General features: G+C 33.5%; 1 protein-coding gene across 3 annotated transcripts in view; it reads left to right on the forward strand.

The window, feature by feature from the left end:
- The first annotated feature begins 781 nt into the window (after positions 1–781).
- The window catches only part of LOC117116023 (5'-AMP-activated protein kinase subunit beta-2-like), a 29,361-nt gene continuing 16,976 nt past the window's right edge, over positions 782–13,166 (forward strand). Inside the window, exons 1-3 of one of the 3 annotated variants that reach the window (XM_033259954.1) lie at positions 782–901; positions 6,578–6,888; positions 9,433–9,605. In XM_033259954.1, the coding sequence (XP_033115845.1) occupies positions 6,730–6,888; positions 9,433–9,605 (332 nt within the window). In that variant the 5' untranslated portion in view covers positions 782–901; positions 6,578–6,729. Of the gene's footprint in view, positions 902–1,390; positions 1,413–2,703; positions 2,835–6,577; positions 6,889–9,432; positions 9,606–13,166 lie in introns of those variants that run through there. The other 2 variants (XM_033259956.1, XM_033259955.1) reach the window with 2 other exon arrangements.

Below are 13,166 nucleotides of genomic sequence, written 5' to 3' on the forward strand. Positions count from 1 at the left end.
CATACCGTGTGGAAGACTATCCTGGTTCTCACGACCCTAGTATCCGGATCTGGAGCTAACCGTTAGCGCTAACCGTTAGCACCTTCCTCTCAAATCCTTCTTTCTGTCTCCAAATGCCGTACCAAAACCTATGGTCAATGTTCTTTTACTTTTGCTTCTGCCTATTTCTGGAACCAACTTCCAAATTAAATAACTTCTTCCTACTCTATTTGCAACTTTAAGTCACATCTTAAAACCTATTTGTTTTCCGATGGCTTTTCACATGTGTTGCGCCTTTGATCTTGTTTGGAATTGGCGCCATACAAATTCGAGATATTATTATATGCAAGACGAAATTTAAAACGGGAAACATTTTATTAATCTACCACGTGATAAAATAAAACTAAGTATCAAATGATTTTAACTATCACACAAGACGTATGATTCACACGTACTTCTTTCTACATGTAAAAATGCTTGCGATACATGCCGCTTTGCACGTACTTTGCAGCCTCCCCACGTCGTGCAGTGAGCCATCACAAGAATGCATAACGTCAGCTCTGCACCATGTGCTTTTGTTGACCTGGTAAGGTCATGTGATCCTGGCCTAGTTACATGTACCCAGGATTCTCAGGAAGTAGTCGATATTATTCTTGAAATAGGGGTGTTCGCAGTAATCTTAAATGCTTTTCTTCACAGTGTACAATTTATTCTTACTTATTGCTCTTAAAATTAAACAAAATATATTTTCAAAATGAATTCTAATATCGTTTTATGAAGTTTTATTTATTGTCATATAGAATAAATGTGATTAATATTTCTTGTGTTGCCTTTGTTTACATCAATTAACTGGCCCTGACCTAGGTAATTTTGACGACGCCATATTTGTTTTCATCAGTATGCTCGGAAAGAAGCCACGAGGGTAAGTAAATGTAAACAAACTATTTTATTTATGATTATTCACTTTGCCTTAAGAATTTTTGGAGATACATGTAAGAGAATACGAAGTTAATTCATTGATGTCTATTCCAGTTAAAAAGTTGACCAAATGCTGTTTATGTATAAACAATTCACAGTCAGATTTTCGCGATGCGCGAATTGGGTTTGGCCTTTTCTCTGTCTACCACCATTTGCAGTGAAGTGAATTTTATGTCAACACTCAGGGTATATGTGTTTGTAGTGACTACTAAAAAGCATTCATATAGACCCTAATAGTCTGTCAGTATTAAACCCATCAAGCTTTCAAATAAATCGAACGGATGGAGTAAATATAAAATAACTAACAAAATAATTTACTTCAGGTCAGGTGATATGTCTGTTCCTTGACATTTTGATTGGTCAGTTTCAAGTGTTTTTTATATAATTATTGATTGGGTTGCATTCGTTTAATTGTGCTTCAAGATTTAGTGTATGGCAACTTTAACCATTTCCTGGTAACTATTTAATGAAATGTGGTGAATTTAATTGTGTAGGTGTAATGACAAAAGTATGATGTGCAGATGTTTGATGCGCTTCTTGAGTGTTTGGTGTAAGGCCTAGACCTATCTTCTACTTTTGTCTTTCTGAGCTCCAAGAATTAAGTATGACTAGGGCCTAGGCCTAGACATGTTTTGTTTATATTTCTATGTCCAAAATCTATGTTTTTCAAAGCTGTCTTAATGTATGGATTGATTATACATGCTGTATACTGCAATAATATAGTTAATATTCTTTAGAAATGCATCATCTTTGTATTATATTTTCAATGCCCTCTGTAATTTAGATGACTCTGTATGGTAGTCATGGATCATTTTGTGCTATTTCATTCTAGGAAGTAGCCATGGAGTTCTATTAATTAAAGTTAAATGCATTATTACACAGATATACATGCTATTTGACAGGAAGAACTACTGTGTGTACTTTTATACTACTGGATGTGGTATGCACTTGCAATATGCCGGATGCTCAGTGAGAGCACAACCCTGGATGTAATGTGAAGTTTACATCCCTGGGTATACTGTACTAGTAGGCCTACAATTTATAATGTAGTTTTTACTTGCAAATAAATCAGATTTAATATAGTAAAGTTGCAATTCTGGCTACACATAATATCAACCCTGGATGTGCAGTTATAATCCTACTCCATGGGTGCACTATTGACGATAACCTAACCCTGGATGCACTATAGAGTTGCAACCCTTGATGCGGGGTTCAAGTCCAACCCTGGATCACATACTTCTAAATCTAGCAATGCTGTTGCAACCTTGAATGCACTGTGCAAAATCATTACATGTTATTATGTAATTATTATAAACGTTGACCTTGAATTATGATAAAAGATGGATTATTTTCAAACCTGCTGAATTGCTTTTTAAAAGCTCTGGATTGTATTTTTAACCATACTTTACATATAACTGGGTTCCATTATGAGCAAATTTTAAAACAGCTTTTAGCATTGACCCTTGTTTGTAACTCAGATAAGGGCTTGAATGGGTCATACATTGCAGCTTTCGGATACACTGTTTTAAAGAAATGAAACCGGCTTTTTGGTATTTTAAATTCTACCACGTACAGTATTAATTATTCTTGTGTTGTATTTGGTGGGAATTGTTTTAGTATTAGCAAAATTAAATTAATTGATTATCAGACATGTAGGCTGAGATTCCAACAATTCCTAAGGATGTAGTTTTAAATATTAAGGTTTGTAAATTTTAAAAATAATTTTCATATATTTCAGGTTGATTTATTTAGTGATATTTGGCAGAATAGCTCTTTAATATCTCTTTATTCATTAATTGCACAAATCTGAAATTGGTCAAGATGCCAATCGGACGTTTTGCCTGCTAGCATTCCGTAAATTAGAAATTCAGACAAAGGTATGTTTTGCCAGAGCTGGTCATGTATTTGCCAGAATTGCAATTTTAAACTCAAATATAAAGTACTTATATTTTAAATGAAAAAAAACCAAACCAAAAATTGAAAGATATCAAATTCTGACATGTTTTTCTACATAAATTAACATGAAACTTGATTTTACCCACATTATAATGCTTAGGTTATAACATAGTTCAAGCTAATTTAAGATTTATTATTATATTATTTAATTGAAGTTGAAATTAGGCCATTTGATATTGGCAATCGTATGTCACTCTACTAAAGCTCTCAATCTGTTAAGTGTCCTTGTTTTTAAAAATTATTTTCGAAAATTTTATTCAGAGTTGAAACTGCAAAATGAACTAGCAATGAAATAAATAAAAATAATTACCATTAAAAAAAAATCAAAGTTTTGCCAGTTATTTTTTACTTGTACTGTTGAAAATGTAACTGCCATTATTAATAATTCATAAATCTTTTGGCTCATTATAGCAAATGCCCCAATTTTGGAAAAGACTGTAAGCAAAGTGCGGCCCGCAGCCGGACAGCGATTTTTTTTGCGGCCCGCAAAAACGAATAAAAAACCTAGGTGTGCGGCCTACCAAGCAACATAGGCTAGAAAACACCTTGTTTTTTAACGGCCCGACACCGATCATATTTAGAAAAGTAACATTAAAACTGAGAATAAATGGTGTAAAAGCAGTTCTTGGAGGTTTTTAGAAGCTCACTAGAAGCATCAAAGTTTGGGTGTGGCCCTCGGTGTTAAATCAAAAATTCACTTTGGCCCTCCGACCAATTCTAATGCCCACCTCTGCTGTAAGCTATTTATTATATAAAACTTGCAGCGTCATTGTGCTGAATTGCGTATACCTTGGACCACCCGTTTTTAGTTCCTTATCCGAGCCAGTGCCGTTAAGGCTGTAGTCTGCCTTACTGCGGTTCGAAGACTCAATTGTTTGTGATCCATTACCGTTGCATTAAAGGCATCTGATGCAAGCACTGTTGCACTCAATCAAAATTGGGGCTTTAGCAAAAAAAAAAATCATTTATTATGTGAGAAAGAGGTGCATATTAGATGTATGGTATCATTTTACCCCTTATGATTTGAAAAACAAATGCAGTGTGTGTTGACAATAAAGCCAACATTGCCACTATACAGTTATCTTGATTAGAGATGTCACTTTCGTTTAATACATTATTGATTAAGTGTTTTCCAATTGAAATCTTCAAAGCTTTCTATTGATTTCTGGGAATTCTCTGCCGATATGTCACTTTGTTCTTTATTCAGTGTTTCCTATTGACATTTAATAGTAATTTAAAGATCATGATTTAAAAAAAAAACAATGGAAACATTTAAATGTTTGAATTAAATAGATGAAAAGTATTTTAATTTTCTTAATTCCCAAATAAATCCTTCTGTGTTAATAACTTTGGTTTGAACATGCCATAAAATACCTATTTCATAATTTTAAAAATATCTTTATGTTATTTTTGGGATTGTTGTAGAGGGGATAACACTCGTTTTTCTATTAATGGTCATGTATTCATTCGGAAATAACTTAAAATGAATACTTCAGGTAATTTTTGGCTTCTGTATAGTAGCCTATTATTTTGTTGCAGAAAGTAGTAAATTGCAAGTCATATTGCAGGACAAACATTTGCTCCCATAGCAAAGCTTAGGCCTACCTAGCCCTGTGTACTATGTACCATAAGCCTAGGCCTATCCTTACCACTGAGATGCTATGAAAATTTGAACTCTCTGAATTACAAATTTTCTCGATTACAAAATCTGTTCGGACATTAGGTTACGTACAATTGGGAAATGTTACTGTACCTGAATTTTTATTTCAAGTTAATCACTGAAAACACATTAAAAACAATTTTGCTGTATTTCATACGGTATTTAGTCATTAGTGAACAAAATACTGTATTATCAAAACAAAGAAATGTTTGTTTCAATGAGCAATTGTCTCCATGTTCTGTTCAAACAATCTTGTAAACTGTATGTGATCTGCCCTGCAAAGTATACAGTGAAATACTGTACAGTATTTAAGGTTTGACTTTGAGACTAGGCTCTGTGTTGCTTTAGTATGTATGGTGCCATTACGATTAGAAAAATGAGTAGAGATTAATGTAAGCCTAGTGGTAAGATGCTTTGCCATTTACAGTAATTTAAGGATTCTGGGTTCTAATCATAAGACACCAGGATATTTATTAAGTCAATAGAGGAATCAAGGATGAAAATTAGCTTTATGGTGTTTAAAATGCTTGCCGCCTTCTAATTTAGGGGTCCCGGTTTCAAATCCTATCATAGTATTTTTTAATGACTGAAAAACTCCATTCTGGTTGTGCTTGCTTTTTTTTTATGATTATACTATAATATTAATTGCCTGTGTAATTGGATGTGTAAGGAATAACCAAAAAAATGAATAATTTAGAGTTAATATTTGACATCGCTTGTGATTGACAAGTTCACTTGTGGTTGGATGCGAAGTAAAGTAAATTGCTGTATACCAGGAGGTACAGTTATTGAAGTAAGCGATGGTTACCGCTATTAATATTCGCTGTAATTCAAATCAATTGTAAATATTTTGGTCAACGATTTAGATTTTACTTCCTTAGTGTTCAAAGACATAAAGTATTAAATCCATCGTCATAAAAAAATGTTGTCCTCTGGATTGGCATCATGCCATGTTTGTATTTACCTCATACAGTGAAGTCAATATGTGCTAGGCCTTGAGAGAAAAAAATGTAAGGGAACCACTTGCTGTGGATATGCAGTCTTGCATACCAGTATGCTAAATAATGACTCGGCTGCTTTGAATGTGTAGACAACATGGAAAAACATGTAATATGACATAACTATAGATCTGATTATGTTTTCTTAATTTCGGGTTTGGATTTCCAAGTCTTAATTGAAGTTAACCTAGAAGCAATAGTTCAGCAATTACGCATTCGGTAATGTATTTCTCCCCGAAGCACAATGATTTTGTACAGTCTTTTTCTTGTCTTATAAACATTTTTTACGACGTCATTGGTGTTCCCTGATTGTTTATGGGAAAGGGAAACAAACTTTTACAGAACATAAACAGACGGAAATATGCAGATTTATTGTAAGCAGATAGGGAAGCTAACTAGTGTTTTTTTTTTTTTGTTTTTTTTTTTTTTTTTTTTTTTGCTTTGCTTTCATGCTGATGTTTGTGATTGTAAATCTACTTCCAGCTCTTTTCTCAGGTAGTTTTATATAAGGCAATATTTTACATTGTCGCAAAGGGGAGACACTGTTATCATGGACACTGCTGATGTGCCATTATTGCCAAGGTGCCACCAGTATAGGGTAGGGGAAGCCATACAGTAGCATCTGTCGGGGAGAGGTGATCATTGTCGGATAAACATGGAGACAAATATGTAATTATATTTTTACACCTTCCAACTCCTAAAAGTTGTTATAGCTTGTGGGGGCCTCCTCCCCAGGGAATCTTTTTGAGGGGCTCTAAGCCACTCCTGATCATCCCCACTTTAGGCTTTCTACGTTGTCATTGGCTCTCTCAGGAGCATCAAGCGCACGCTAACCTTAAACGGAATCAGATGCAGTGATGCACAATCACAAATGCAAATTTAGCAGTGGAGACTTGTTAAATGTTCTATGTTGTAATTTTTCTTGTGTGAATTGGGTAAGAGTGTTTTTATTTGGCCTAATTTTGTGCTTTTTATTTTGTAATAAATTTTTGTTTTACTTTTTCAGTATTTCTAGAGCCCTGTAGTTTAAAAATTGCCTCAGTTGGTTGTGAACGGTTGTCAAAACAGATGCTTCGTACTATTCACTCACAATCTGTGAAGAGACTCGGTACATTCAAAAGTATTCGAAAGAAGTGCGGACTTGTCTGAGCAGACGGTATGGGCAACACAGGTGGGAAACGAGAAGGTAAAGATGGCTTGCCGATGTCGCCAAGCAAGGAGACGCCAACATTTGACTTTGATCCGCGGAGTCGGAGAAACAAACTATTCCAGCAGTTATCATTGGAAGATGGTGAATACCAATCATCCTCCTTCAAGGTAAATTGTGATACCGTTGATTTTGAGTCAAATTTCTTCGGTCCAAAAAATATCACAAGATATACTTGGTTTGAGGTGAATACTTAGTGAATTCTACTAGCTTAATGTGTTGGATGATTGGAACTACCTTCCGGTACGCATTGCAGAAATAATAACATGTTGTGTTGAATTATACCTCATAAGTATTAAGCAGCAACCTGTCTGTCTATTATACAGTTTTGTATAGGGTTCACATAGCCAGAGTTGCTGTAGTTCATTTGGGTAGTTCTGCTGCCATGTGTCTGTGTAAATATGCATGCACAGTGAAGTACTGTAATCAAAACTACCGCAATGAGTACTGAGTGGAATTGACCAATAGAATGTTGTTATTGCCTAATTAATATTAATGAGGTATAGTATTAATAGCAATACCGTTGATTCTGAGTCAAATTTCTTTGGTCCAACAGAATTGCAAGGTGCTGTATGTACTTTAATAGCAAATCCATCACTGAATTTTTTAGTATTATTTAATTTTTTTTTAATAATCTTCAGTACATTAAATATTAATAGTAATTTTTAAATTTATGATTTAGTATTTTTTATAATGTATACGTTGAGCTGAAGGTTGCTATGCTAGTTAGCTGTTTGTCTTCTAATTAGTCCAAAATAACTTGAGCTGGTCCATTGCTATACAAGGCTTATATTTGCAGTCCAAATTATATACGACTCAGAAGATTTTGCAAAATCCAGATGCAGTTTGTTACAATAGGTTACAATAGCGTTAGATAAATCGATTGATTTATGGCGATTAAGAAATGAGCATAGTGGTTGAATGCGCTGAATAATCTCCGAGCACAGTCTATCAATAGATCCTTCGCAAATCTTATACCTATAATTTCTCGTAGTATCACTTGCCTTCGGTGTCTGACCAGAAGGAAAAACACAATTTTCAGGGATGCACTTAGAACTTTAGTTTGACAAAAATATGAATATAATAGTATCATTTAAAAAAATTGAAAGATTTTAAATTGTTTTAATACGCAGAAGTGGGGTCAAAGTTAAAGTCATTTTTGAATTTTTTACTTGATTCTTGACATGTTTTTCTTCCTATTTATTAATATTCTCCATATTTACTTGTGCTTGGTAGAAATTCTGCTTCCGTGGTTTTTTGGCTTACTGCCAGAACTCTGGCTAAGGAAGTAGATGAAGATATTCCCATGTTTTGATTACATTCTTAACGGAATTTTAACTTTCAATAAGCATCCTTTAGGGTCCTTATTCTTCCTCAGGGATGTGAATCATTATACCTTAGCTCCACATATTATTTTAGTTTATTTATATAGGTTTTAAAGGTTAATAAGTATTATATAGTTGGAACAAATTTAATGGATATTCATATTTTGATCATGTTTTTTTTTTTTGTAAAATTTGTGAATATATTTAAAAAATATAAAAAAAGATTTTCAAGAGAATACAAAATATAATACTCATTTTTGATCCCTCCCTTCTAAAGGTCTGTCCAGACTAACAGATTTTCTTCGACAAAAAACTGTTGTATGCCCATATATGGGTCATGATGTGCCTATATATGGTCATGATGTTATGTCATCATGACATGTAAGCTGACTTTCACATACAGTATATAAAGTGAACGTTTTATAATTAATTTATATTTTATTTTATTTATTTATTTTTTTTTTTTTATTCAGTTGTCTATTTATTTATTCTTTATTTTATTTATTTATTTATTTTTATTAATTAGGCCTAAGTGTAAGTATTCACATATAAATTGAATTTTTGTTGGCAATTCATTAATATATTTTAAAGTTTTTAATTAATTCAACATCTAAGTCTTTAAGTTTCTTTATAGCTTAATTGTTTCGTGTAGTTTTACTGCTTATCTTCTATAAACTGTAATAATCTGTATAGGGGAGTTGTTTATATAGGCTCATGCATGCTCAGCAACCCTTGCTTGCTTTTTTGTTTGTTCCATTTCTTGATTCAATTGTGTATGTAATTGTAATCTATGTTGCAAGTGAATTAAATTAGATTTGATTTGATTTGACCATATTTAGTCATGCCACATATACACTATTTGTCAATTAAAATTTGATGGTCTGGAAAGGGCTTTAGAGTTCATAATCAAATTATCATTTTTTATTTTCATTAAAGATTATTTACTGATCATATCCTTCTATGATAACATATGATTTTTATTTTTTTATTTATTTATTTATTTATTTATTTATGTTTTTTTCTTCACATCCAACAGCAATTACACTCGTCACTTACAGGATGAGAATGATGCTTTATAAACCAAATCTCTTTTTGAGGCTTGGGGAGTGAAGTTGTTTTTGGTTGTGAGAAAAATTCCTGCTTGGGATCAGAAGGCAAGCATCTTAACCATTGAGCTATTCAACTCCACTCAATGCTCATAAAAATTAATAATAATAATAATTAAATCTTCCTTTTACAAAGTTCTTCCACGAGGCCATAGAAAATGTCATAAAAAATATGGATAATGCCTTAATATTCATTATTGTTTTTAAATTGATGTATTTTTAGGACTTCAGTTCTAAGCCAGGTTATTCAAGACCAAGAGCAAGTACGATAGTGGAACAGCCTGTTGTTAATCTAAAAGCACTGCCGACAGTGTTTCATTGGAATGGTGGAGGAAAGAATGTGTTCCTATCAGGAAGCTTCAACCAATGGAAATCTAAGATACCAATGTCCAAAAGGTAAGTGTCCATTTGGTACATGAGGTCTACACTGTAATACAGAACACCATAGGCTGAAACTATCCTATGCCCCTAGACACCCCATCTATCTTTTAACACTACAGTATGTGTTGTGGTCTATAGGTGTCCCCTTTCTAAAGGGGTATACTATAATTTCAGTTCTCACAAATTTCAACAATCCTTTGAAATTTGATTACTTCAGATTTAACCTAGTTTCATCTGAAGTAGGCCTATGCATCAGAATTATATTTTTAAGGTTTGATCAAAATAGAAGTTTATATACAAAATGAAAACAGACAGATGTAGAAAATTATACAGATTTTTTTTTTTTTGCTGAAAATTGATACATTTTTTGAGAGAGGCATTTCCTTACCCTTTCCTGTAATTTGTGTTCCAGTTGTAGACTCAGAAAGCTGTGACCATGCCCCTATTAATACCATGCCTATTTTTGTATCTTTACTTTTTGACCTGTTACTCAACCTCTGGATTATAAGCATGCATATGGAAATTATCATTAGCGATTCTAATATGTAGCAGATTGGACTTTTGGTTGGTGCATTTCATTAATACTCATCTCATTGTTGCTTATATCTTTTTAATACTTGTGAAATTAGCTATCATTGACAACCTGTCAAGCTTGTCTTTGATTATTTAATAATTTAAATCAATATTAATACTAATTACTATAAATGAATAGGTTATTAGAATAGTTACACATTAATATGAATAGTAAATGAATTAAGTGTTCAATGGTTGTTATCTCTTAAGTCGGGCACACACTGCGCCCAACGATCATCAGCCAACGCGATTCTATGGAGGACGCAACGCCACGACGCTCTCGCAATGGATTGTTTTTAACAACGATCCATGCAGACTGCCACAGGCAATCTGCGTTGTATCGTCTAACGCTCATAGGGAGCAGAGTTAGGTTCATTGGCCGTCAGTCGTACGACCTTTGTTCAACCCAGGAGTGCGAGACTTAACTTTGTATTTCACTTGCGTCCTTACTTCAACTGCATTGCCTCACTACTTCACTCAGGAGTACAAGTAGGTACCTAGTTGTTTTGAATGTTAATAATATATAACTAGCATTATGAAATAATCCATACAGAGGTGAGTATATGAGTGAGTATAGGTGTCTAGGGGATATGAAGCGCAGAGACCTTGTCAGGTTCCGCTATATAAGGCTGACAAATTATTATTAAGGATGAATACTCTGTTTAAGCAAGAAAAATTTACACTAACATTCAATAGCGAACGAACTCATCAATAATGATAGAATTGTACCTATTATGTACATCTGTGCTTAACTAAGCTTGATCTACTGTGGCTTGATTATGAGGCAGATGAAAGGTGGTTGTGTTTTAGTAACATTATTTTTGCCATTTGTAGACAAGCCCTCTGATTAAACAAAACAGTTAAATACAGTAAGATGTCCACTTTACCTACCCCTTGGTACCAAGGGGTTTTCGTAAATCCAAAAATTCGTAAACTAGATCATGTATCAGTTTCCAATACCTAGGCCTAGCTATCCCCTGCCATTGAGCGCCGAAAGGCTGATGGTGGACAGGCCTAGAACCGAACCAACAATGCAGCAGCGTGGTCTACCACACTAGAGCCTAGCTGAATTTAGCTTCGATAAAAACCAAATTATTTCAATCCCTGGCATTCTTCCACCTAATAAAAATGTTATTTTAACTCTTATTCAAACATCTGTATGTTTTATGGACCTTTTTATTGTGTTCTTTCTAATTGTTAAATCGCCAAATTGTGTTGTTTAACATGCATTTCGTGATCATATCTAGCATTCACGATGTCAATAAGTTGCTGACCCCAACACTCTTGTTCGTGTCATTGGAAACGTGCGCTCAATCCAACGACACTTGCGTTGGTAGTTTGTTGTTCTGGTTAGGTTTATTACATTAATATAGTGATTATTATACAAGAAATGAAAAGATCGAACAATTAATAAATAAATACAACAAACTTGATTATATTAAGAAAAATATCATTTTTTTACGGTAATAATTAGTCGATGATTCCATTTGTCAATAAGCTCTCTGATTATATGAAACAAATAAAAAATGTTCAGTGATCCCAATAACTTTGAGTGCTAGGTGGCCTTAGCTGGTGTCACCAGTGGTTTTGGTAAGCCTGGAGTCAACAGACTTTGTAAGACCACAGTAACTTGGAGGAACCTAAGGTGCCCAACCCAAACTACCAGGGTTCTTGAGTCAATTCATAAAAATTAAAGATTTTTTACATAACTGAACTGCCTGCATCAGAATATGAGTTTCTTAAAATTTTCTGTCCTTTATTGATGAACTATTTTGTTTGTGCGATTTCTTGGCTTGCGCTTTTTCTTTACCTATAATAGGAGCATGCTCCGGAGGGAAGCACATTTTGATATGTTCTACAACTGATTTTTCTAAGATACAAAAATGGTGTTGGACGAAAAACTCAGGAAGAGTTTGAGATACAGATTTTTCAATATTTAAAATTTGGGGGTGAAGAGGGAAAAGATGGGGGTAAAGTCCCTTTTCCCCAGTTTTTAGATATTCGAAAATCTGTATCTCATTTACTGTTTCCAAGTTGTTCATCAAACAAACTATTTGTGTCTTATAGAATAATCAGTTCTACTGTACAACATATCAAAATGTGTTTCATTTTTTTCATCGGAGCCTGGCTTTAAAGCTATATGAGTTGGTTTCCTACAATGGGGATCAATTATCAAATGCATACAGGCTTCAGAGCTATTTTTCCTGCTTGTAAGGAAAGATGGTTGATCTTTTGTGATCCAGGTATGAAGGACATCCCCAGGGTTGCAGGTAATTCATGAGTTTCAATTGACCAATAAGATGAGACTTTACATAATAGTTTGGTATATCCTGTGGTGGTTGAACTTGAAGATATCCTTGTGAACCTCCTCCATCTGGCCATTATCAATTACTGTATTGTAAACATTTGCTGTTGTTGTTATTCAATACAACTGGAGTTGCTTTAATTGCCTGATCCCTTGGTAAAGATATATAACATATGTGCTGAAATTTGAAAAAAAAAAAACCTGAAAAAAATCTTTGAAAAAAAAATAACGTTTGTTTGTATATTTATTAGCAAGTTAATTTTGAATTGAAATTTAGAATTAGAAAAATAAATTACATACCTATTTAGAGTAACAAATGCATAAAATATACCATTCTTATTCTTTGCATGACCCTTCAATTATTTGTTGGTAATCGTAAGTATTTTTGCAATAAAAAGGGTTCGTAATATAGCAAAGGGACTTTTTTTTTTGTAAATTATATTATAGGAAGTATAGGAAGGCGAGACCTTTTTTATACCTTGTTTGGCGAATTTGATTTTTGGCCAATTAGCGCACCCCTCGCTACGAAAACATTTTTTTTTTTGCTTTTTGGTAAAAAAAACCAACTTTGAATGGCTTTTTATGCTATTTTAATACATTTCTGTTCATAATTCTTTAAGTATTTTGCTGACAATATCACTATCATAAAATAGCAAATATAGGACATCAAAAATATTGCTATTATTGCTATATTGTTT

The sequence above is a fragment of the Anneissia japonica genome, unplaced genomic scaffold, assembly GCF_011630105.1.
Source record: "Anneissia japonica isolate Jap-2015-1 unplaced genomic scaffold, ASM1163010v1 scaffold287743_len2803612_cov181, whole genome shotgun sequence".
Lineage (NCBI taxonomy): Eukaryota > Metazoa > Echinodermata > Crinoidea > Comatulida > Comatulidae > Anneissia > Anneissia japonica.